Consider the following 23806-nt stretch of genomic DNA (forward strand, 5'->3'; position numbering starts at 1 on the left):
TACCGAAATACCTAAAAACCGGTCTAAATGGGTGGTTATCGTACAAACAAAAAAAAGTTTGAACGGTACGGTTACCGAACCGAAAAAATTAGCGGTAAAACGGTACGGTTACGGTTATGATTTTTGAGTTAACGGTTAACCGAAATACCAAAATCTTTTTTTCTTTATTTAATTGTTGTGAAACATTTTCAAACAATTACATTAATTCTAATATTTGTTGCTAAGTTACAACAATTAGAGGAAGTATGTAATTATTTAGAAACTCTAGTATTAATATAAACATTGTAATTAGGAAATGAACTGAATTCTTAGTGTTAGTTATGTTTTCTAATTGATTTATTATCCACTTTATAATACATTTTATATTAGAGTATATATAATATTGAAATATATGCACAAAAAAAATGAAAATATATATGTACATTAAGTAAAACATAATAGTATAACTTAAACAATTGTTAATGGTTAACAGAAAAACCGTACCGAAAAAACGGTTAACCGCTTTAAACGGTTACGGTTCGCAAAAAGAGCGTACCGAAACTTCCGGTTACCGAACCGAAATATTGTTTCGGGACGGTTAACCACCCATGAACACCCACAACAATTGGTCTAGAACTACGTACTTTGGATTGAGATTGCTGCTTTTGATTGCATAAGAAAGAAGAGAACAAAATTTATCAAAAAACACAAAAAAAACGAAGAAGAGAACAAAATAAATGACCTCAATTTTATGTAGTAAATTGTAATTTAAGTACATTTTCAAAATGAAATTCTTGTCACTGGTGTCTCCTCCTATTGGTCAGAAGCATCTACACCATCACCACTCACCAGCAGAAGTTGACGCAAAATGCCCTTTATATGGATTCAAGCTAGCAAATATCACACTTGAATATGTTTGTGAAAACTTGTAGAATAGGGGAGCTAATCAAAGGTGTGTGTTATGAAGTTTGAGAGGATGCCAAATGTCCATAAAATGTCGCAATATGTGCAAAAAAAAGGGTTAGACTATTCGGGATGATTTTGAGATCGCCCCTCCGACGCTCAAGTAAGTATTGGAACTTGAAGTCTAAAAAGAAGTGGTAGGTGTGCTATTCTTTACTTCAATAAATTGGGATCTATTCCCTATTTAATTTATGGAAAATGATATACATAGCCCTTAGGGCTATGTATAAGAAACTTAAAATAGAAATAAAAATTTGAATCAAGCATTTATTACCTCAAATAATGTGAAATTTTATCATGAATTCATAAACTGTTTCCATTTTAAGACATGTATTTAATTTATAGCCGTTGGAAATAGTGAAATTTGAGTGATAGGTTGGATCTAAGCTTGGGTTGGGCTAGACTTACTCATGGACCAATAACTTTCTTAAACTAGCATGGGCAATATCATAATTTTACCTTGGCTTGTGGGTCCAAAAACATATTGGACCCAAACAAAATCCAACTAAGACATATCCTAGGTGAATCATTGCTAATTGACCTAGTTAATTCGTAACATGACCCTCGAAAATCTATTCTTTTATAGACAGTAGAATTGTACGTGAGTCCTTTTTATTAAGAACTAGTTATTAGGCCCGGGCTATGCCCCGGGTAAGAAAAAATTCATTTATTAATATTATACTTTGATATGATAGCACTAAATACAACTTGGTCTAGTGGTTAAAACTTTAGTACATGAACTTGAGGTCGCGGGATCAAAACCTATACTATGCAATTTTTAAACTTGGTTTTTTTTTAATTTAAACAATTCATGTCAAAATTATATCCTAGGGATGAGATATCCATACAACACAAACAACAATAATGTAGCATTAGCTAAAAACATTTCATTATTCACCCCCCATTATATATAATACAACTGGTTATATAGGATATTTTCGCAGTTATCAGTGACAAATTCAGGATTATCACATGTATAATCCCTGGTTTATAGGGAAACCAAGCTCTAAAAATGGCAAACATATTACTGAGTATCCGTTCATTTCTTGCTAGTTTGTGGGCATTAGCAGTTGTAGATAATTGTTGTGTTTTTTTATCATTACAGATTAGCAAATTCCTCCGCTTTTCACGAGTGGCATTTTTGGCAGCCACTATTGCATGGTAATGTGATACGACACAAAAGATGATTTTTAAAAAAATAATTAAGAAAAATATGTAAAATTTTTGTAGGAAACAAGTAAATTTTTTGTACATTCCAACCAAATTTAAAGTATTTGATGATCATATTTGCTAGACTATTCATCTATTGCAAGAATGTGGAAAAATGAAGATTTGATGAAATTCTGCTTCTGGGTGTATCTCAGAAACGTCAATGCTTGACCACAGGTACATTATTACATAGATTGATCATAATTCATACATATACATTAAAAAAAATCATGTTCATATGATCATCTTAACTTAAATTGATAATTAGTAGATAGTAATATATAGATACATGATATTGTAATGTAATAATGTATATGTTGTTGAAAGAAGATATAATATGTGAAATTGTAGATTAGATTGTATCTGTAACCCAGCATAATATATCAGAGATCATCATCGATGGATCGATCTTAGCTTGGATTGTTGGTGGATAGTGGAATAATGGCGAAGGCATGGGAAGCAACAATGCGAAAAACACAAGCGGCAGCAAAGAAAAGAGCACACAGCATATTTGGATCGATGTCGATGGCACATGTGAAGGAAGAAATGATAGATGAGCATGGGTACATGAACATGAACATGATAGATGAAGAAGGGGAAAACAACGTAGAAGGTTGGCAAGTAGAGAAGTATCTTCCAAATGGAGATTACTATGTGGGGCAATGGTACGAGTATTGTCCCCATGGTAATGGGAAGTACATATGGAGTGATGGATGTATGTATGTAGGAGAATGGTTTCGCGGGCAAGCTATAGGGAAAGGTAGGTTTAGTTGGCCTTCAGGGGCTATCTATGAAGGCGAGTTTAAGAGTGGTTATATGGATGGTAAAGGTAGTTATACCGGCCTAGATGGGGAGACATATAAAGGTTTTTGGGTAATGAATATGAAGCATGGTTCTGGTGTAATGAGTTATGAAAATGGTGATATCTATGATGGAGAATGGCGACACGGGGTACAAGAAGGACAAGGCAAATACCAATGGAACCGTCATGGGAATGTTTACTCGGGCGAGTGGAGAAATGGCCTCATTTATGGTAAAGGAGTAATGCTATGGGAAAATGGGAATTCTTTTCAAGGAAACTGGCTTGATTCTTTACCTAAAGGTGAAGGAATTTACAAGTGGAACAATGGAAGTTACTATCAAGGATACTGGAGTAGACATCCCAGGGAGATGAGTGTAACATATTATCAACAACCACAACCACAACCACAACCACCTGATCAAATATTAGATGATGAATTATCAGATGATGATGATCCATCATCTTGTTCATGGGATCCTCAAGACTTGTATAATGAAATAATTTTGAGTGGGTGTAAGGTATGTCCAACTGAAAACATTACTGTTTTTCCATCGCAGAAGAAGCTCGCGCCATGGAAGTCACAGAAAGGAATTAGGCCAGGTCGCATGTCCGTAGACTCCAGGATTATTCCAGCTCCTGCCCATATGTGGGAAGCAGATCATCTAAGTTTTTCAAGTGAAGGTAGTAGTAGTAGTAGTAGTCATCAAAGGAATTCAGTTGGTGGAAGAGATACTACTTATGTTGATTTAGAGGGTCTCAATCTTGACAATTACACTACTAGTAGTAGTACTACTTCTAGGATTATGGCACCAGGGACTCCAGGAAGACCACTTAGAATACCTAAAGTTGGCAAAAAACAGGGGGAGATTATTACTAAAGGTCATAAAAACTATGACCTTATGCTCAATTTGCAGTTAGGAATCAGGTAATTTTTACCTCTATGTTTTCTTAGCTTGCTCCTTCACAACTAACATTTCTTTCCATTCACTACAATATATATATATATATGCTTCACAATTTCTCATTATCAATATATGTCGTCGATGCCAACTAGGTTAAGTCTCGTGGCCTCGTGAGTCGTGGGGGTGTAATATCTGTGTTACTCAAACTCTTCATTTTGTTTCATGTACTCTTGTCGGACTCTTTGTTTAGCGTATCGTTTCAAGGCAAAATCATGGGAATATTAATTACTTAAAATAGTCGGACATAACGCTTGAACACATACATATATGCTACCCTAGTCCCTACTTAGACTCTAGTCTTTGTTTAATTTTATTACAAGTACCTATGTCAAATTTGATTGTAGCTTCATCACGGGCCAAAATCATGAAAAAATATTTATAAAATAGACGAGTCAGATACTTGAACATGTACTATGTCCGACATGAGTACCAGAGTCCGAGTAACATATCACGTGTCCGACATGGATACTAAATAACACATCTCGTATCTGCATGAGTACACGAGTCCCCAAGTAACATAAAATGATACCCAACACTTGAAATAATTGAATCTCGTTCACATCACCACCCTACAGCTCAGCTACACATAATAAAACCACAATTATGGATACAGGGAGTAATAATATATTATTATACAGGCATGCTGTTGGAAGACCTGCTCCACAGACATCTTTTGATTTGAAGTCATCTGCTTTTGATCCCAAAGAAAAAGTTTGGACAAAATTTCCATCAGAAGGTTCAAAGTATACACCTCCACATAATTCCTGTGAATTCAAATGGAAAGACTACTGCCCTTTAGTTTTCAGGTCAATTTAATCTATTCATGATCTTATTCCTAATCAAAAGTTTTAATTATTTTCTGACCATTTAATTTGAGACTGACCCTTTCAGTATTCACACAGAGCTTTGAGGAAACTTTTCAAGGTAGATGCAGCTGATTACATGTTATCAATCTGTGGGAATGAAGCACTTCGAGAGTTGTCTTCTCCTGGAAAAAGTGGGAGCTTTTTTTACTTGAGTAGTGATGATCGTTACATGATTAAGACAATGAAGAAGTCAGAAGTCAAAGTAATTAATTCTCTTTCTCAATCAATTAGGCTTCTTCTTTTCACTTCCAAATATTTATTTAGGTACACCCGTCATGGGAATATTAGTTTACACAATTTGACTATCCTACCATATCAGTTCAATTCATGACGAAACTAACTTAGGCTATGTTTGCCAACATTCGTTGAAAAGGAGCTGAAACTGATTAGGTAGTAACTGAAACTGTTAAGGTGCTAAAACTAATAAGCTAATTAATTGTATAACCTGTTTGATAAAATTATTTATGATGAGTCAAAGAAAGGGAATAAAACCTCTTGATTCTCTTTTATGTTGTTTGTTTTGGGGGTTTCTTTTCCCCTCTTTCCCCTCCTTACCCCCAAATCCCTCTAATTTGATTACCCACACCCTCCAAGGTTTCACATTCCCTTTCTTTGACTCATCATAGACCACCTTCTTGACCATCCAACCACCACCACCAAACCATCACAACCTAACCCAATCATTACCACCACTAACCGGCCACCACCCAACCGTCACCACCCAACCACTTCCTTGACCACCCACCCGTCGGCAACCCTAACCCGACCACTGGAACCCTAACCCAACCAATCACCATCTGACCACCCAATCACCGCACAACACATTGACGCAGGTGACGGCAGTAAGAAGGGGAGGGGGAGCGAGAGGAGGCGGCGCAGGCAAGGGGAGGGGGAGCGAGAGGACGCGACGCTACTGGGTGGGGAGGGGGAGCGAGAGGACGCGACGCAAGGGAGGGGGAGCGAGAGGATGCGACGCTACTGGGTGGGGAGGGTGGCGAGAGGAGGTGACCCAGGCAAGGGGATGGGGAGGGTGGTGTGACGCGATGCGAAGGAGAGAGGGAGGCGCGGCGGGAAGAGGAGGGAGAGGTGTGGCGGCTCGCGGCGCTACTGGGGTGGGGAGGGTGGCGGCGGCACTACAAGGGAGGAGAAATTGGTGGTGCTATGGTGGAAAAGAGGTAGGAGGAAAAAAAAGAATTTGTACCAACCAAACAACACTTAACATCTAAGGGTTTTGCTTTCCTTTCCCTCTCTACCCCTTTCTTGATTCCATTCCCTTTACCCCATGACAACCAAACGCCCCTGAATACTATAAATTTTATAAGTTCTATTCTCATTTTGGGTTTCAAAACGAGTTCAATTAATTTAAACTTATTGTAAGAGTACAAAAATAATTTTTTTAAGTTAAATTCGCCCCCAACCTTTTCTCAACAAGAAAGCAACCTAATTAAATAAATTTCAAAAACCTAATAATGAGTTTACAACACATAATATAAAACGTCTTACTAAAAACATTATTCACTAAGAGATAATGGTAGAAACATCATTGAGATAAACCAAAAGTTCACTGAATATCCTTTAAAAACATGAAGTATATAACGTACCTTAATAACTATAAATGTGCACTCATCATGTGTAAAAAAAATCATGTTACCTTTTTTTTTTCTTCTTCTGTTAACTAATCTTTTTCAGGAATGATACAATTGTTGTAGGTACTTCTAAGGATGTTATCAGCATACTATAATCACGTTCGATCATTCGAGAACACGCTTGTGACCAAGTTTTTTGGGCTTCATTGTGTGAAATTAACGGGTACAATCCAAAAGAAAGTAAGATATAAATAGTTAAATAATTATATACTAGTACTCTTTTCGTATTTCCTCTTTGAAAATCTATTCGTTTTCCTTTTCCATCATTTTTGAAGATCTTCAAAAATCGAGGAAGTATTTTACTCCTTCCGTTCCAAAATATAGTTCCCATTTTTATTTTGGGAGTCAAATTTTAAAAACTTTGACTAAATCTTCTTACTAATGTATACAAAAAAAAAATTTATGAGGGGTCTTGTTAAATTCGTCTCAATGTGAAAATTCGTAATATCAACTTTTTAAATTTTTTACTAATAAGAAATAGAAAACATCGTAGATCAAAGGTACGTCTTGGAGACTGTATAAAATAAAACGGAAATTATATTTTAGAAAGGAGGGAGTACTATTTTTGTTGCAGGGGAAATAGTAGTTGTTGTATGTGTTGCTAGTGGCATTTAATGATGTAGCAGAGTCCAGGTACGGTTCATAATAATGGGGAACTTATTCTGCACGGAGCACACCATTCATAGACGTTTTGACTTGAAAGGATCTTCACTTGGTCGGTCAACTGATAAACCTGAGGAAGAATTAGATGCAAGTACAATTCTCAAAGACCTTGATCTCAACTTTATATTTCGATTGCAAAAGGCATGGTTCCAAGATTTCTGCAGGTATAATCATATCATATTACTACTCCCTCCGTTTCAAATTATAAGGCATGTAAACTACTTTTACGCATATTAAGAATTTAGTTAGTTTTAGTTAGATTTGCATAGGTAATAAGAATTGACATTAAATATTGTATTGATAATAGGAAATAACCTATAATATTATCTTGATAGTATAAAGTTGCATTTAAGTTTACATTGGTAATGGAAAATGTCTTATATTTTGAAACAAAATTTTTTGGCTAAAATGACTTATAATTTGAAACAGAGGGAGTACCTTGTAACATTTCTTCATATCATATTACTACCTTGTAACATTTCTTAGTTCTTTCACACACCACGCATTCTCTTTATGCAAATTGTTACCACAGTTGATACTGCAACGTGTACCAATTAACATTATGCATTATTAAAAAAACTAATATGAACTCGGTGGACACTAACTTAGTGTACACCCGATCCATCTCATATGAATTATAATGATTACAACTTTCAGTTTTTGCCGCGTTCAGTCTTCCCCTCTCTCTCTCCTGATAGTGTATTTTGAAATGATATAGTGTATTTTGAAATAATATCCGTGTATTTTAAAATGATATAGTGTATTTTGACATGATAGTGTTTTATTGTGTTTTTTGGCAAGATAGTGGTACTTTTTTATTTTACTTTTTTAAGGTAAGATGAAGTCCCTTGCAAGGAAGGGAGGAAATTGGGAATCTCTCTTTGCAAGGGGTGAGACTCGATCCTTTGACCTCTGGGATCGGAGGTGATGCCAATACCACTATGCTATCACCTGCTGCTCAGCATGATAGTGTTACATGATATAGTGTGTTTTGACATGATATAATGTATTTTGAAATGATATAGTGTAGTCTCTTTGTAACAACTGTTTTTGTTAAAATTTTGGAGCGAGAGAATCTTATTAAAGAGAGAGAAAATCGCGGATTTTGGAAAGTGGGAGTGACTAGTTTGTAGCAGGGCACGTGCCTGGACTTGGTCCACAATATTTTTAATGTGAACCGGGTCTACACAAAATAGATTGTATACATTATATGCATATATAAGGTGACTGCAATATTACATAGGTCTCTTACAAGACCAACTCTATGAGGTTACAAATCAAAGATGTTTTGACCTAGTGGTTAAGATTGAGGTAATGTGAACAATAAGTTATACTTCCTCCGTTTCTAAATAAGTGCAACATTTGTATAGTGTTTACTATTCACAGTTTAAACTTTAATTAGCTTTGGTGATTTACATTTTAGGAAAGATATAGTCATGTGGGATCTTGTTAGATTCGTCTAAATGTGAATTTTTTTAATAACAACTTTTTATAATTTTTACTTATTGATAATTGAAGATATTGATGATTAAAATAATACACTCGCAAACGTGAAAACAAAAAGTGTTGTACTTATTTAGAAACAGAGGCAGTAGGTTTGAATCTCCCCTCTCCTTCTTTGTACTTTGTACTATTATGAACTCCTTTTTTTTTCTTTTTCTTTTTTGGTTTTACACAGACAAGTCGATAGAGATTGTGAGTTTCTGGAACAGGAGAGAATAATGGACTACAGTTTGCTAGTTGGCCTTCATTTTAGGGAAGCGTCAAAAGCAGGGGACCTCATTCCTTCTGGAGCTCGGACACCTATTGGTTAGTTCTACTCTCTCCGTTTTTTTAGATGATCTGTTTTGACTTTTGACACTATTCACATGTATAACTTTAACTATCTTTTGTGATTTATATTTAAAGAAAAAATATAGTCATGTGGGATTTTGTTAGATTCGTCTCAATGTATATATTTTCATACTTTTTGTAATTTCTGCTTATTGATAATTAGAGATATAAGATTCAAAATACCGTATTTGCATGTGTGTCCAATGAAAACGAGTCAACTAAAAAAATCGAGGTAGTATTTGTCTGAAACCGAAATTCACTTTTGATATTTTGTTTGTAAGTAAAATGATCTCATAACAGCAATTATAAAAGTCTTTTATGTTCTTTTTGTAATTATGAGAGGTTGAAACAACGTGACAACTACATTTTTAACATGATTTGGTTTCAACTCTCAGGTGATGACTCTGAAAGTGATTCAGGAGGTCCTCGTCTTTCTAGGGTAGATATGGATCAGCTACTAATTGACCCAGCTTGGTAAGTATCTCTACGTTATCAACTTAGGAAGCAATTTGATTAGTTATATATCAGTCTTGTTGCAAGAGAAAGTTTTTTTACTCATTAAACATAAAAAGTCTATAATTAAGGTGGTAAATTCTTCCTAAACCCTGAATAATCAAAGCTTACTAAGATGCCAACTACTAGTTTTTTTCCTCTAAATTGAACTCTTAATAACATTGTCAATTATTCTATCCTCTTTATGTTTTAACTTTTTATTACAAGTCATACTTTCATCTAACTTATAGTATAAAAGGCCAAACACTAACAAAGAGGATAATCTTGGTACGCGGCCCACACCAAGTACATTTCCTAAATAAACCATCCCATCCTAACCTGTTCACTAGGGACTTGTTCTCCAAATAGCCCGACTCAATAATTTAGCCGCAACACTAACTTTGCAGTCTAACGTGCTTATCATATATTCAGGTGGGCTAGTGTTAGATTAGGGATAAATATGCCAGCTCGGGTTGAAAGGGCTGCAAGAAGAATTGAAGGTGAGACACAGATATTGGAGCCAACAGGAGAATTCTACGATGTAGTAATGTTCTTTGGAATCATAGACATACTACAAGACTACGACATTAGTAAAAAACTTGAACATGCTTACAAAGCCATGCAATATGATGCTACCTCAATATCAGCTGTAGATCCAAAACTCTACTCCAAACGCTTTCGTGATTTTATTTACAAAATTTTCGACGAAGATTCTTATTATAATTAAACTCATGTAAACTATAACACAAACTCTTCTTGGGACCTTGCAAATTACGTGATTATATTGTTGTTGCCTCTTTTGTTTTGTATGAGAAGAAAGTAGGAGGGTTTCTAAGGAGATCTTTTTTTTGCCAAAAAACTGTAATTTTTGTACGATTTGCGAACAGATTTTGTAATGAAAAGGCATACTTTTTTTTGTTGTTGCATTCATCAATGTCTTTGATCAGTTAATAACATACTAATGGTGTTTTCGAGGAATCAAAATCATCTGTCAAAAAGTTTGTGTATCCAAAACGACAAGACAATGCAAAGTAATTTTTGAGTAGATCATATGAGTTATAGCCTTGCTCAACTAAGCTTATTAGGATCTGAGTTGAGTTCGATTTGAAGTCTTGATCCAACTCGAGTCGAACTTTAATCATGTTTTTAACCAAGTCAAGTTCGAATTGGTCGCAAGTAGACACTTAATTAGCACTCCTATCTCATCCCTCTCAATCAACTCCTTGCTAGACCACTGAAATACCATAGCCACCCCCTCATTCCCGCTCCCCACCCCTTTCTTTATAACACATGATCCATTGATTTTTTATTTTCCCCGACGAATTCATGGCAACCTCACCTCAGATTGGTGGAATTGGATAACTTCAATTACCAAAAAAATAGCTTCTGGGTAGTTAAGACTTAAGCACAAAGTCTGTTTCTTTAAGTAGACTGAAGAATCGAAGCCTTACTGTAGGATTTGTGTACATTTTCTAAATCGAAAACTATTCTGATCTCCTTTGCTGCTTTGCAGAATTGCAGCATAATTACCATTGGAGAATGGTCTAAAAAAAAAAGATGGCAGAACACATGCATTATAACATGTCCTGCAGATCCATGCTTAATATACAGGACAAGAGAAATGTTATTAGAAGTCATCATTTAACACGAGGCAATATACAGAAAAAAGATACTCTGGAACATAATTATTCATTCACCTAAATACAGTAAAAGCTCGATGGCTTAGCTACTTTTCAGCACCAAGTAGAACGAAAAGAGTGAAAACATGCTTTCTCCTTACTTTTACATGAACACCGAAACTTATCGGCTTCTATACCTAAAAAACTAAGAAAAATGAAACTGGATACATGGTGAATTCACCAGCTAAATTTACATGGAAACCAAGCTCAGTCAACCCATTATCTTTCCAGGAAAAAGGTGATGATTTTGGTAAATGGATATGGTAATTAGAAAATGAACAAGGAAAGTATGACTGAAAACAAGCACTTTTGATATGTTGGTTACTATGATTAGCAGCAGCTGACATTTTCCCTCGAAGATAGAAAATTGCACGTCGAGTATATAGAAGCCGCAGCAGCTCTCACAGACAAATCTTTCTCTGGATCATTAAGCTTTGATCTGTAGTCAAAAGAAGAAAAAAGCATAATGTCCACTAATCTTTTCTTCTACAATCATAGATAAGTAAGATAAAGTATGAATTGTCTCTTTTTAATTTGTAACATATCTAAATATTGCCTAGTTTGTAGCAATAGTCATGCCAACTATTTCATTATCTACATTATATCTTCAAATCTAAGAATGCAATACTGATGGATTATGACGCCAGTAATCAGCCAATAGAACGGCCAATGATCTATATCAGCTAAGGTAGCATCGTCTAGCAAAAAACAAGTGGAAAACAAAGAGTATTTGCACATCACATCCATAGAGGAGAGGACACACACTAGAAGGTATCAAGTGAAAATAAGCAGCCACAGCTACACATGTTAGATTAATCAAATCTACAAACTAAAGTAAGCCAAAATCTGAAGGTTAACCATAGGAAAAGAAATGAAGATATACTCTTGTAGCAGACAGTGACAAGGACTACAGCTCTACCTTAAGTCGTTATCTACGATCCCCATATGCTGCATCTCAGATATTGTTTTCCAATTTACATGTTGCAGACCTTGATCACAGTGTAGCATCATGCTATTTACTTGATCTAGCCAACTCTCCTGCCATATATGAGAGACGGAGAAAATTAGTAGCTTTGTTCCAGAAAAAATATTAGCCTAAGGACTCGAAAGAGTATATACAAACTGCTCAGATGGCACCGATTAATCGAGTTTTTTTCCTTTTGATTTACCAGCTGTTTCTCTTCATCAGAGAGTTTACTATCCATCTGATTGAACAATTTGCCCCAATGTGACTGATGCAATTCAGCTGTTGCTTTACTAGAGTAACCAGTGGCAAAATCTTTCACGACATAAAGCTCATTCTCCTGATTGGAAGGGAATTCTTTGGAAAGAAGAGAAGGCAACTCGGTAGTAATAACAGCACGTACTCTCTTCTTACTACGACGCAATGCTGCAACAGAACCACAAATATAGCATCCCACTTGAGTGATCTCATCTCCCAAAGAGTAAAACTCACATGTCATATTGTCAATGAATGAAAACTCACCCGCAAGACGCCCTTTTATGTCTTGATGCAGAAGTTGCAACCACTGAGAAGCTACTGTGGCAGCTGAAGGCAAAGAAAATGTTTAACTTGGTCATACCATACCCAAATCTTAAAGACTTCAAACCAATACAACGTGGAAAGGAAAAAAAGACATTGTCCAGATATATGCTCCATCTTAACTTCACCTTTATAATGATCTTCAACGAGTCACTACAACACTGAAGTTATTGGACAATTAACTAAATAAAGGGTTAAGAAAAGCTCAAGAACTCACCTTTAACAGAAAGAGTGTCAACACTGCTACCATTTGCTGATTCCTCATTGGACATACAGCTAGTACTTTCCGAGACCTTAGTTAATGATGCCAACTTCAGAGCATGTACATTATCCTCGCTGTAATTCTTGGAGTATGAATTGTTTGCACAATATCTTCTCTCCTCAGAGTCTCTACATCCACTCCTATCCTCTGAACTAAATAAGACAGAACCATTATGTGAAAAGTGGTTCTCATATAGTAATGTGTTTTCTGGCATTGAACTGAAAGATGAAACTGCATAAGAGAGACCAGATCCATGTAACCCAGAAAAATTTATATTTTCTTGTAATGTATTCCTTTCAGCCAGTTCTCTACTTTCAGCTCTCGTCTCACTAGCTTGTCTGAGGGTTTCTTGTTTCTCCGACCTCACAAGTGCCTGAATAATGGAATGCACCTGTTTACTATTCCTCACATGATTTATAATCCCAGGGTTCAATCCATTCAGCAATCCACTGGGAGCAGCAATCTTCGTAAACCTATCAATCTGTTCCTTCTTTGCTTTTTCCATCTTCTGCTTGAAAGCCTCATTTTTGCTCTTCCTTCCACGCTGCTTAGGTGCTGCCGGTATGCCTCCATAACCATAGGACGATGACATGAAACCATTTTTCTTCATCTCTTTCCACTTTCTTAGAGCGTCTTTATCCTCCAAGCGGCCTGTGGACTTCCCACTATTAGAAGTGTCCCTTGTCTTCAGATTATTTTGAGATCTATTGGTGTAGAAAGGATCATAATTAACTGAACTAGCAACATCTTCAGCATTGAGGTCCAAGCGATTGCCACCCAGACACACATGATTATGCTCAAGGCTTACTTTGCCTTTTGCATATGAAGAATGTTTCCTAGAATCACTGATAGACACATCGGCATCGTTATAACATGAATTTTCATCAGTACACACTTCGGTGTTGAGATCCAGTGGCATAGAACCACTATGGTCAACCAAAGACGCAGACATCTTTTTATCTCCTTCTAAATGCCTTGCTTCTGCATTTTCGATGGCATTCTTATCAAGAACTTGCGAACTCTGGGTCTCTACAATGTCCATATGTCCCTCAGTTTCTTGTTCTTTACAGGTTCCAGATTCATGAGTATCCATCCCTGTGGCAAAAGATGTCATGAATTTGTCTCAAGTGTCTCAGAAGCAAACTAGATGTACTACATAATATCCACTTCCAAAAGAAGGTCCCATAAATTTATTATTTCATGTGCCACTAAGATCACTTCCCTCAGATGAAGCTTCTACTTTAGAACCACTATATATGCATGAGCTAGTTTTTAGCATAATGGTCGCAATGGTCGCAAATATACATCAATCTTATTATCGATCCCACTCTTCCATAGTATATATTGTAGTTCTTGAATCCCACAAAAGAATTGAAACCCTCAATCCCTCATTGCTAAACCGAGCCTTACATTTTGAGAATCTAAAGCTAGATATTGGAGCTATCAATGTGTTAATATACAATACTTATAGGACACTGAAAATTCAGGGAAGTAGTAATTTTTTTCTAAAAAGTACCTCTCTTTAGTGTTTTTAGCATCATCTACAATACTATGGAACAAAACTTTCAAAGTTGTAGTTTTTAGTTGGTCATTTAATTAGTTATAATTAAAATCATCAAATCCCTAACGAGAACGGTTCCTCTCCATTTCCTCAAAGAAATGGATGGTCTATCTCTTAGATCAACAGACGGAAATGCATGAAAATAGGGGGACTTTTTTGGTATGACTTACGACAGCTTAGGTCTCATCATCTTGAGATAGGAAACCGATGCAAGAAATGGAGAAGATCCTAATATCCCAAGAAATTCTCTTGTGCGTTGAGGAAGCTTATGAATTCCAGAAGCTTGATTGATAAAGTTGGGGGATGGGGTCAAGGTGTCAAACAATTCTTTAGGTTTTCATATAATTTTACTTGTCAAACAAAACTTCTTTCGAGCCAGGGCGATCTTCTTATTCTTTTCATTCTGTATAATTTTTCTTAAACTCTTTCATTTTACTTTCGTTTTACTCTTTCACTATTTTTTTTTCCATCTGAAAACCTTTAATAGATTAGGGTATTCTGCTATTAAGAGTACATAAGATACAAACTACTTTGATGCAGCAGATGCCTAAAACTAAGCAGCATTTTGTTCAATCAACACTCATGATGAGGCACACAAAAGCTATTTGGTTATCATTCTATAGTTGATCAAGCAATCTGTGTTTATAGATTTTGCCAACAATGCTGCAAATTGAGATATTTAACCTGTGAATCCAAAGTTTTATAGTACTAAAACGAGAACAAGTAATCAAATTGGAACAATGATGGAGGTAATATTGGCGAAGATTACGATTATACGATCAAATACCCATATTCAGATTCAGCCATAGACTAGAAGTTAGTGAACCAAGCTTCAAAATGTGAAGCTATAAAATTCAATTAAATCACATCCTATAACCAACACAAACCCAAAATTACAATCAACAAAATTCTACCAAATCTCTCAATATAGTACCTCCTAACATCCGTAATATAATCACAATTCACAATCCATTAAGCCCTTTGTGGACAATGTATTCAACCACTGCATTCAGTCACTCATTTACACCAAAAACAATTAACCCCTTTGTGGGAAATGTATTCAACCAACCTAATAACAATGTCCTCACTCCTCACTAATCTATAATAAACCTATCACAAAAACAACTAAAATGACAAAAACCCAATTTTGTGTATAGCACAAAAATAACACTTCACTGTTTAGAAATCAACTCAAGGTAGACTTACTAATCTATAATTGACCTATCACAAAAACAACTAAAATGACAAAAACCCAATTTTGTGTATGGCACAAAAACAACACTTTACTGTTAGAAATCAACTCAAGGTAGACTTACTAATCCATAATTAAACTATCACAAAAACAGCTAAAATAAGAAAAACCAAATTTTGTGTATGGCACAAAAAGAACACTATTGTTAGAAATTAACTCAAGGTAGACTTACTAATCTACAACTAACCTATCACAAAAACAACTAAAATAACAAAAACCCAATTTTGTGTATGGCACGAAAACAACACTTCATTGTTAGATATCAACTCAAGGTACACTAAAATACTCCAAGAAACAATTAAAATTTTCCAACTTTTTTTGAGGGGATTTTTTTAAACTAATATAATTACACTAAGTTGAGTCCAAACCACTTAATATATAAATATAGATAACAAAAATTGAACTGGGTATGTAAGAAAAAAGCTTCTTCAACACAAATGAAAAAGAAAATTGAAGAGAAATATATGAAACTGAGAAATGTATACAGTGATGGTAGTAGCGGCGGAGAAGACAGCAAAATGATGATGCGATGCGATGCTTCCGGCGGTGGAATAACCGGCGATGGTGGCCGGAGACGGCGAGAGATCTGAGAAGAGATTGGAGAATATGGGGGTTTTGCTTTTATGGTTTTGGTTACCAAAAACCTAACTATTGGGGGTTTTTCGAACAAAAAAATTAGATATTCAATGTTCTTTTTGGTGATAAATTTCCCGCCATTTTTTTTTTTTTTTTTTTGCTAGTTTGATTTTGTGTGCTAATTAGTTTGCATGTTATATTTAATTGTTACTTTGATAATTTGATTGAATTACTCAAGACAGACAAAGACTCAAAAAGTCATATAGGATCTTGGCGTTCTAGCTAGATTTTTGTCTTAGAGGTGATTATTGAGCAGATCAGAATTTGGTCAAATAAATGCATTTTAAGGTTAAAGTCTTAAGCTTGTAGTATGCCATATTTTTTAATGATAAAATATGCTAATTCAAGTCGAGAAGAGTGGGCTTTTGAGTCCTTTTCATACCTCACTGAATTTTGACATATATTTTATATTTGGATTGCTTAAAGTCTGTCTCTTTTTCCCAAAAAAAAAGAGATTGAAATTTCGATTTTGTGGAGCCCTCACTTTTATTAGGTTAAGCCGAGTACATATGATCAGCTCGGATATGTCTCAATATATATTTTCAAGGTATACACCTTAAATATATTTTTATATTAAATGAATATACGATTAAAGATATGAATTGTACTCAACGTGTTGCGTTGGCCTTGTGCTGCTTTATAAGGAATAAAAACCAACTCTCCTACAACTTGTGTACCATATCATGTATTACATTATATTTTATGGTTGTTGGTATTATTATGGTACAAATCACACCAAAAATTGATAGGCAAGGATTATCGATTAAAGAAATAAAATTTCTATCGCACCTAAATGCATGAAACTTATTTGATATAACCTTTTTGATAAGATTTTTTTTTGTTCATTGATTTGAAATCATACGACATCTGCAATAATAGAGATAAAAAAAACTAACAAATACATATCAAATTGAAATGAACATAATTATAATATGGCAAAATCATAATCGTTTAGTAGATGTATAATAGCCCTGGAGAAAACCCTTGTCTTTTCCATCGTTGTCTGATGCAACCTTCTACGGACGGGTCTATCGATCTACTGTAGTTTCAAAGTTGAACCAAATTTTATTCAACTGGTTGTAATTGAAGAACTGACATTTGTTGTAAACTATTACAACCTGCGATCAACAAAACAACCTTCATCTTAACACTATGGATCTTAGATTTATAACCAAACACACAAAAGCACCTAACAAACATAACCACCATGATAAGCATGGGGAGACAGGATCCCAACAAAAGGGTACAAACTAACCTAATACATGGGGACAAAAGTCATCACGAAGGATAGAAAGAATCTCCGATAAAGAGAGACAAACTCATTGAATATACAGATACACACTAAAAACTAAAAGTTAGAGCGAAAAAGGGGCTTATTATGGACAAGTCTCAAGAGTATTCGTGGCAGCCCCTAGAATGATTAACCTTAAAGAGGAAAGAGAGAGGGAGGAAACGACTTTCTTTAATCAGAATCCAACATAAATGCCCGCTTCTATAAGATAGTCTTTGTACTCAGCACTTTACCTGTATGATATCAATTCATACTTATTTGCAAAACTATTTTTGATAATATTTGTTTGTGGTTCCCTTGAACAATATCAAGTTAAATAAGGGGATATCGTTGCATATACTATACCTAAGACTACTATAGAATATGGTATAACTTTATAGTTTACATATTAATGTAAATAGAGTGCAATGGAGATACAAAAAGAGTAAGTTGTTGTATAGTACCATAATTCAAATTTCATGATTATACAACTTATAGCAACTACTTTTTAAATTTCAAAACTAAAAACCAATATTGATATCCAATCAACCATTTTTCACATATTAGTTGGAAATAGTACAAATCAGTGACATATGTATATGGGAGTATCATTTTGCACTTTTGCTTCTCATTCTTCCTTGCACCCAAACTAATTAAAGTAGAGTCTTAAGTTTTAAAACACAAGCAAATTTAGTAGTATTTATCATATCTTGTTTAATTTGGCAAGAACAAAGACAGTTGCAGAGGTGACTACAGGGATGAAAATCTCATTGGGAAGTGCTTTAGGAATCAATCCTTGTTTGATTAATAATGCTGTTGCAGGTACTCCAAAGATGTAAAGTAAAATGTCCTTTGCTCCAATGCCTGTGAATCCTGTTTCCACTATTGCATCTTGAAGAATCTTTTGAAACTCCTCTTTTGTCAATGATTTTCCTTTCCCTTTGTGGTGTCTCTGCATTAATTTAAATACACATCTTTATCTTGGCTTATAAAGTCAGCAAAGTACTAATTCTTTTGGGGAATGCACATATCTCTCAATATATAAATTATTTTGATGTGATTCAAATTAGAGGTGATAGCTTGTTCAAAGAGCTTTCTAACGATAGGTCATATGCCCAATTTCGATGAGAAACGACTAACGAGAAAGTTATGACTGTTTTACGAAGAACTGACGAAACTGTTTCGTCCCGAGCCCGACCGGGCGGTTTCGCCCGACCCGGTCGGGCGGTGCGCGGTTTTGAGCGCTGAACGCGTTGTTCGATATTTTTTCGTTTTAAAGTTATCTTTTACGGGGTGTTTGTTTAGGGTTTGTGCGGGATTCCTTTGTTATAATTTATAAAAATGCTTCCTAGTGTTCATTATTATTGACACAACTTATGAAACACTTTTAGCCTCTAGATTTAGGACTCCTTGTATTATTCTCTCGGATTTTCTCCATTATAGTGAAGAAGCTCTGATCCCCCACCTGTAGATGTAGGTCAAATTTGACTGAACCACGTAAATCCTTGTGTTATTTGTTTGTTCGTCTTTATAGTTTTCTCGCCTTCATTATTTCATTGATTTTCTGTTCCGCATTAATCAAACTACAACACCGATTTCCTAACATTACACGTGTTCATCAACCTTATGTTTGTTGTGCGCGTATGAGTTGTTCTATATTGGACAAAGAGGACATGAAATACAACAATATAAGCTAGATGAGCTACTCCTACTATTACCAATTGATTACTCAGACCCATTTTCAGTTGAATCAAACACACATGTTCTCTTGTTATGAATCTATGTTTTTTTTTTGCAAATAAAGATCAATTATTTTCTCTTAATATGAAAACTATTTTTACTTTCAATTGTACATGCTTTCATGAGTATGGTGCATATTATACCCAGTGTAGGATATAATTTGCTAACCTTAGATTGAGGATAAGTATATATAACTTTGATGAGTGGTGCATAACGTTTTCCATAAAATGACAACTAATAAGTTGAAGATGAACCACAATTAGACTCTAATTGGCTAGGAGTAATATACATACCAAAACAAATTAAAGTTGGGATATCAATTTTCTCAAATGATAATTCCTGTATTCATAAAAACATCAAAGAAAATCTAACTTACGTCATATGCTTGCTGGAGAGCTTCTTCCTTTGGTACCCTAAATTGGGTGTTGCCAAGAATCCTATTGATTTCTCTGCACAACCAGTCAATCATCAATCCAATATACTACATTCGTTACTTTTTAATAGTTACACTTTCACTTTTGACATTATTTACAATTTTTTCTTTAACTATCATTTATGATTTATGGTGAAGAGAAAATATAATCATGTGGGTTTTGTTTGATTCGTCTTAATATGTACTTTTAGAATATCGACTTTTTATATTTTTTTACAAATATAAGATTAGAGATATAAAGACTCAAAGTAGTGCATCGACATGCGTAAAAAGTGTAAGTGTAACTATTATTTAGGAACATAAATAGTATCATACAAAAGATAAATGAATTTATATATCCCGTTTAAATTAAATTTTAACCGCCAAGCTTTCTCATATTTATGGCACTTAGAGTCTTGGACCTATCACGTTTTAAGATTATTTTTTAATTTTTTCAATAGTAAATCTTTTTTTATTTATCTTTTAGTAAATAATTTAGCCATTTAGGTTTTTCTTCTCAAAACAATACAAATAGTCAATGGTCCATAATATGATCATATGCAACAAAAAGTGTGCCTAATGTATGTGCCAATTTTCAAGTATCTCCAAATTAAACTTAGAAATAAACTTAAAAAGTTCACGCAGCCAGGTTAAGCACGCTCATGAATTGGCTAACAAGAGTCAGTTAAATAGTAGCTTATTCTTTCCTTTTTAATTTGTTCGCTCCTTTAATGTCAAAAAAATAAAAAAAAAATTGTACCCCTTTGTATCATCCTATGCCGTACGACAATATATCTACCACACATGAGAGAAATCTCTAATAAACAAACTAAATTTCAAGCCAAATTATTAAAACTCATTTAATTTGTGAAACCCTTTTTATTATTTATTTGACCCTACGGAAAACTTAAAGCCAAAGCCAAAAAAAAATAAAGTTGCATTAAGACAAATAGACAATTAGCAAATAAGGCCATTATTTTGATATTGTCCAACAAAGATATAAAATGAAAAGGAGTTGTAGGACATACTCTACTGCCTCACAAACTGCTCTGTAGAAATCAACCGATGTCCAATCCTTTGTAACGTCTGAGAAATGTTCCTCGTAATATCTTTGTGCTGTTTCACCCATTAATTTGGTCATTTTCACCTCGTTTCCTATAAAAGATTATCAATATGATAATTAGAGAACAAATAACTCGTGTATAGAATGTATAATAACAATATTGTAGACGAAATTTAATCTCAAGTTTGAAATAAGTTGAGCATTCTAATAAACTTGATAAGAAGTACGCAGTAATAAGTTCCCCTTGAGCAAATTAGTTTCAAACTGAAATTAGATATTGCAATTTGACGCAATTATTAAAGACGAAGAAATAGAGAAATAATCAATTACAAATTGAATGAGGAGAAAATTAGAGATGACTTTATCATTGTTTGTCGAATTTAGCTGTTTGATTTATGGGATGGGTTCAATAATTTAGAATCTTTTTATTGTTCTAGCATGCATGGAACATTAGTAATAAAGGAAAACACCAAAAAAGCCTCTATATATCTTACTTTTGGTCCACATAACATGTGATAAATGCTTTCTTTCGCAACTAAGAGTTGCATATTTAGGATTAATGTATTATGATGTGATATTGTAATAAAGGATTATATTTTTACTAATATAAGATTACTATTTCATTGTCGTCATATTCTCATAACTTTAATCAATATAAATTGAAATAAAATAAGATTTTAAGAAGCTATGATGTCACATACTCACATAGTAACATATGTACGTTGAACCTGCAAGGAATCAACCATGAAATCAAGAAAGATGGAATCACCTAAACATCTTTATATTTAGCATGTGAATCACCTAGTAACTAGTATTTGGATTTGGGTGTTGCTCCGGGTTGGTATTGTGTTTTCGAACTTAATATGCATTTTTTTCCATTCTTACTAAAATATATTAAGGAAAACTCAACCGTTAAAAGGTACAAATATAATAATGTGGACACTTAAAGTATGATTAAAAGTTTGTTGAGATGGTAATATAATTGTATCATGTATAACAGCAAGAGGTCATGATTTAAATCTCGTTGCAAGCTATTTTAATTTTGTTAATTGACATGACTTATGTACAAATTGGACAATTCTAGTGGAATAACAGGGGTGCCACGTGGCGTGTATACATTGTCACGCGCCCCTTTTAATATATTTATATAGATTAAAACAATATCCCATGCAAGTGAAGATAGGTTAAAGCCTATATATAATATGGTACGGTGTAGTCGCGTAGGATACACTAACAACTATTTCTTTACTCATTTAGAGTTCTACAAATGATAAATAAGGTCAGCACATATTGATGTGACACATGACAATAAAGTTCTGAAAATTTCATTCAAGAATAACAGACGAAACATTCCAATATGAATATAAGGTTTTTTTTTTTAATTCATATGAGCCAAGAAGGCAATACAAAGTACAAAGAAGGGGAGGGGATTCGGACCTGCGATGTATCGTTCACAGTACCTCAATCTTAACCACTAGGCCAAGACATCCTTGTTAATAATATGAATATAAGGTTTAATCTATCATGAAATGAAAAAAACAAGCAAAGGTTCACCAAAGAAGAAGAGATAATACCAGGAGCTAGTTTTTGCAACGATTGACCCATCTTTGAATTTGATATATCTTTCTTTCTTTCTCTCTTCCTCTTTTCTTCAAATGTAAGTTTGGTTATGGTTGCAATAAACGAAATCAAAAGCTCACGTTACTTAACATTGGAACCTTACAACTAAAGAAAACTTTCTTGTGTTGATCACCTCATAATGAATGCAAGGAAAATAAGAAACTTGAGGGTTAGGAAGAGTATATAATCCATTCCCTCCAAATGAAGGCAACTCATTAATATCATATTATAATATGATTTTGCTATCATCTTACTCTTTGTTCTAAGATTATACTAGTTTTCTATGCATACGATGCGCGCGTTGATTATTTGGATCTATTCTTAACAAATTTCATTAAAATATAATTATAGAAGTGTGATTTATGATTATTGTTATACAAACAACTGTAATCTATAAAGTTTTTAGAAATTGAGATAATTAAACATTTAGATGTAAAGTTTTGTAGTCAAATTAAATTTGTAATTTTTTTTATTGAGTAACCATTTTTCTCATTATGTCAAGTTACTTTCTTAATGCTTATTTAGTTTATTTTGACCCATTTTCAAATTAGAAAAGGATATAATTGTACAAAATATGAATATCCAATTAAGTTTATATATTTAGCTAAGGTTAAAAAAGTCATTTCATTGGAGGACACCATAATGTTTGGTTAAGAATTTTCCATAGGTTTATTATTTTTTTAGCAGGTAAGGAAAACGACATGTCCACACTTTAAATCTTTAATTTACGATTTTTTGATCTAGTATTTGTTGGTCTAATGCCAGGGATTTTGGGAGGAGTAAGGTGATCAATGTGACAAACTCTCAAACATTTGAGAAAATTTTACCTTATAACTTCAAAGTTATAAGGTGAATTTGAAATCAATTCTATATCAAGCAAGCTTGGTTCAATTGGTTTATCATTTTTGTATGAAAGTGTTTTCTTTCATTTTGTTATTGCATTCGATTTTGATAAGCTAGGGTTTTAATTGTGGACATTATCAACTAATTTTATAGTGTATATATGTTTTCTTGATTAATTTGAATATCCAACTCAAGCAAACATACATGTTTCTTAATTTGACTTAATATTTCACTTATTTGATTCAAGCAAACATGTGAATTTATCTTATTTAAAAGTTAAGATATTGAGCACCCATTGAGTTTCACTAATTTACCAGTATCTCATTCGCCCATATATATATATATATATATATATATATATATATATATATATATATATATATATATATATATATATAATATACTTCCTCCGTTCTGTTTTAAATGAAACATTGGATGAAATGACACTATTCATTGATCAATTTTAACTCCAGTTTATCGCTATTATATAAAGAAAAACATAGTCAAGTG

The 23806-nt window shown here is 34.0% G+C and overlaps 3 protein-coding genes across 3 annotated transcripts; 1 reads left to right on the top strand and 2 right to left on the bottom strand.

The window, feature by feature from the left end:
* The first annotated feature begins 163 nt into the window (after positions 1-163).
* On the top strand, positions 164-10542 carry LOC104889485 (phosphatidylinositol 4-phosphate 5-kinase 4). Its single transcript, XM_057393286.1, has 9 exons — positions 164-798; positions 2774-3878; positions 4554-4721; positions 4818-4983; positions 6491-6607; positions 7061-7254; positions 8769-8899; positions 9343-9397; positions 9848-10542. The coding sequence occupies exons 1-9, from the start codon at positions 765-767 to the stop codon at positions 10140-10142; spliced, it is 2265 nt and encodes a 754-aa protein (XP_057249269.1). The 5' UTR covers positions 164-764; the 3' UTR covers positions 10143-10542.
* A 479-nt stretch (positions 10543-11021) lies between these two features.
* LOC104889486 (hypothetical protein) lies at positions 11022-16714 on the bottom strand. The gene is made up of 6 exons (XM_010674712.4): positions 16198-16714; positions 12855-13994; positions 12581-12643; positions 12264-12484; positions 12014-12132; positions 11022-11533 (listed from the first exon to the last, which is right to left on the bottom strand). Exons 2-6 carry the CDS (start codon positions 13990-13992, stop codon positions 11425-11427), a joined length of 1650 nt encoding a protein of 549 aa, XP_010673014.2. The 5' UTR covers positions 13993-13994; positions 16198-16714; the 3' UTR covers positions 11022-11424.
* Positions 16715-18053: 1339 nt separating this feature from the next.
* On the bottom strand, positions 18054-22591 carry LOC104889487 (uncharacterized). Its single transcript, XM_010674713.4, has 4 exons — positions 22408-22591; positions 20799-20925; positions 19735-19807; positions 18054-18570 (listed from the first exon to the last, which is right to left on the bottom strand). Exons 1-4 carry the CDS (start codon positions 22436-22438, stop codon positions 18322-18324), a joined length of 480 nt encoding a protein of 159 aa, XP_010673015.1. The 5' UTR covers positions 22439-22591; the 3' UTR covers positions 18054-18321.
* Between the last annotated feature and the right edge of the window lie 1215 nt (positions 22592-23806).

The sequence above is a fragment of the Beta vulgaris genome, chromosome 3, assembly GCF_026745355.1.
Source record: "Beta vulgaris subsp. vulgaris cultivar EL10 chromosome 3, EL10.2, whole genome shotgun sequence".
Classification (NCBI taxonomy): Eukaryota; Viridiplantae; Streptophyta; class Magnoliopsida; order Caryophyllales; family Amaranthaceae; genus Beta; species Beta vulgaris.

Coding starts and splice junctions, on each gene's coding strand:
- LOC104889485 (XM_057393286.1), top strand. CDS start 765: ATGAAATTCTTGTCACTGGTGTCTCCTCCTATTG. Junction 4,984..6,490: donor TGAAGAAGTCAGAAGTCAAA/GTAATTAATTCT, acceptor CAATTGTTGTAG/GTACTTCTAAGGATGTTATC. Junction 6,608..7,060: donor CGGGTACAATCCAAAAGAAA/GTAAGATATAAA, acceptor AGCAGAGTCCAG/GTACGGTTCATAATAATGGG.
- LOC104889486 (XM_010674712.4), bottom strand. CDS start 13,992: ATGGATACTCATGAATCTGGAACCTGTAAAGAACAAGAAACTGAGGGA. Junction 12,485..12,580: donor CATAAAAGGGCGTCTTGCGG/GTGAGTTTTCAT, acceptor GTTCTGTTGCAG/CATTGCGTCGTAGTAAGAAG. Junction 12,133..12,263: donor CTGATGAAGAGAAACAGCTG/GTAAATCAAAAG, acceptor CATATATGGCAG/GAGAGTTGGCTAGATCAAGT.
- LOC104889487 (XM_010674713.4), bottom strand. CDS start 22,438: ATGGGTCAATCGTTGCAAAAACTAGCTCCTG. Junction 20,926..22,407: donor GTTGCAAAAACTAGCTCCTG/GTATTATCTCTT, acceptor AATCTTTTATAG/GAAACGAGGTGAAAATGACC. Junction 19,808..20,798: donor GCAGTTTGTGAGGCAGTAGA/GTATGTCCTACA, acceptor CTGGTTGTGCAG/AGAAATCAATAGGATTCTTG.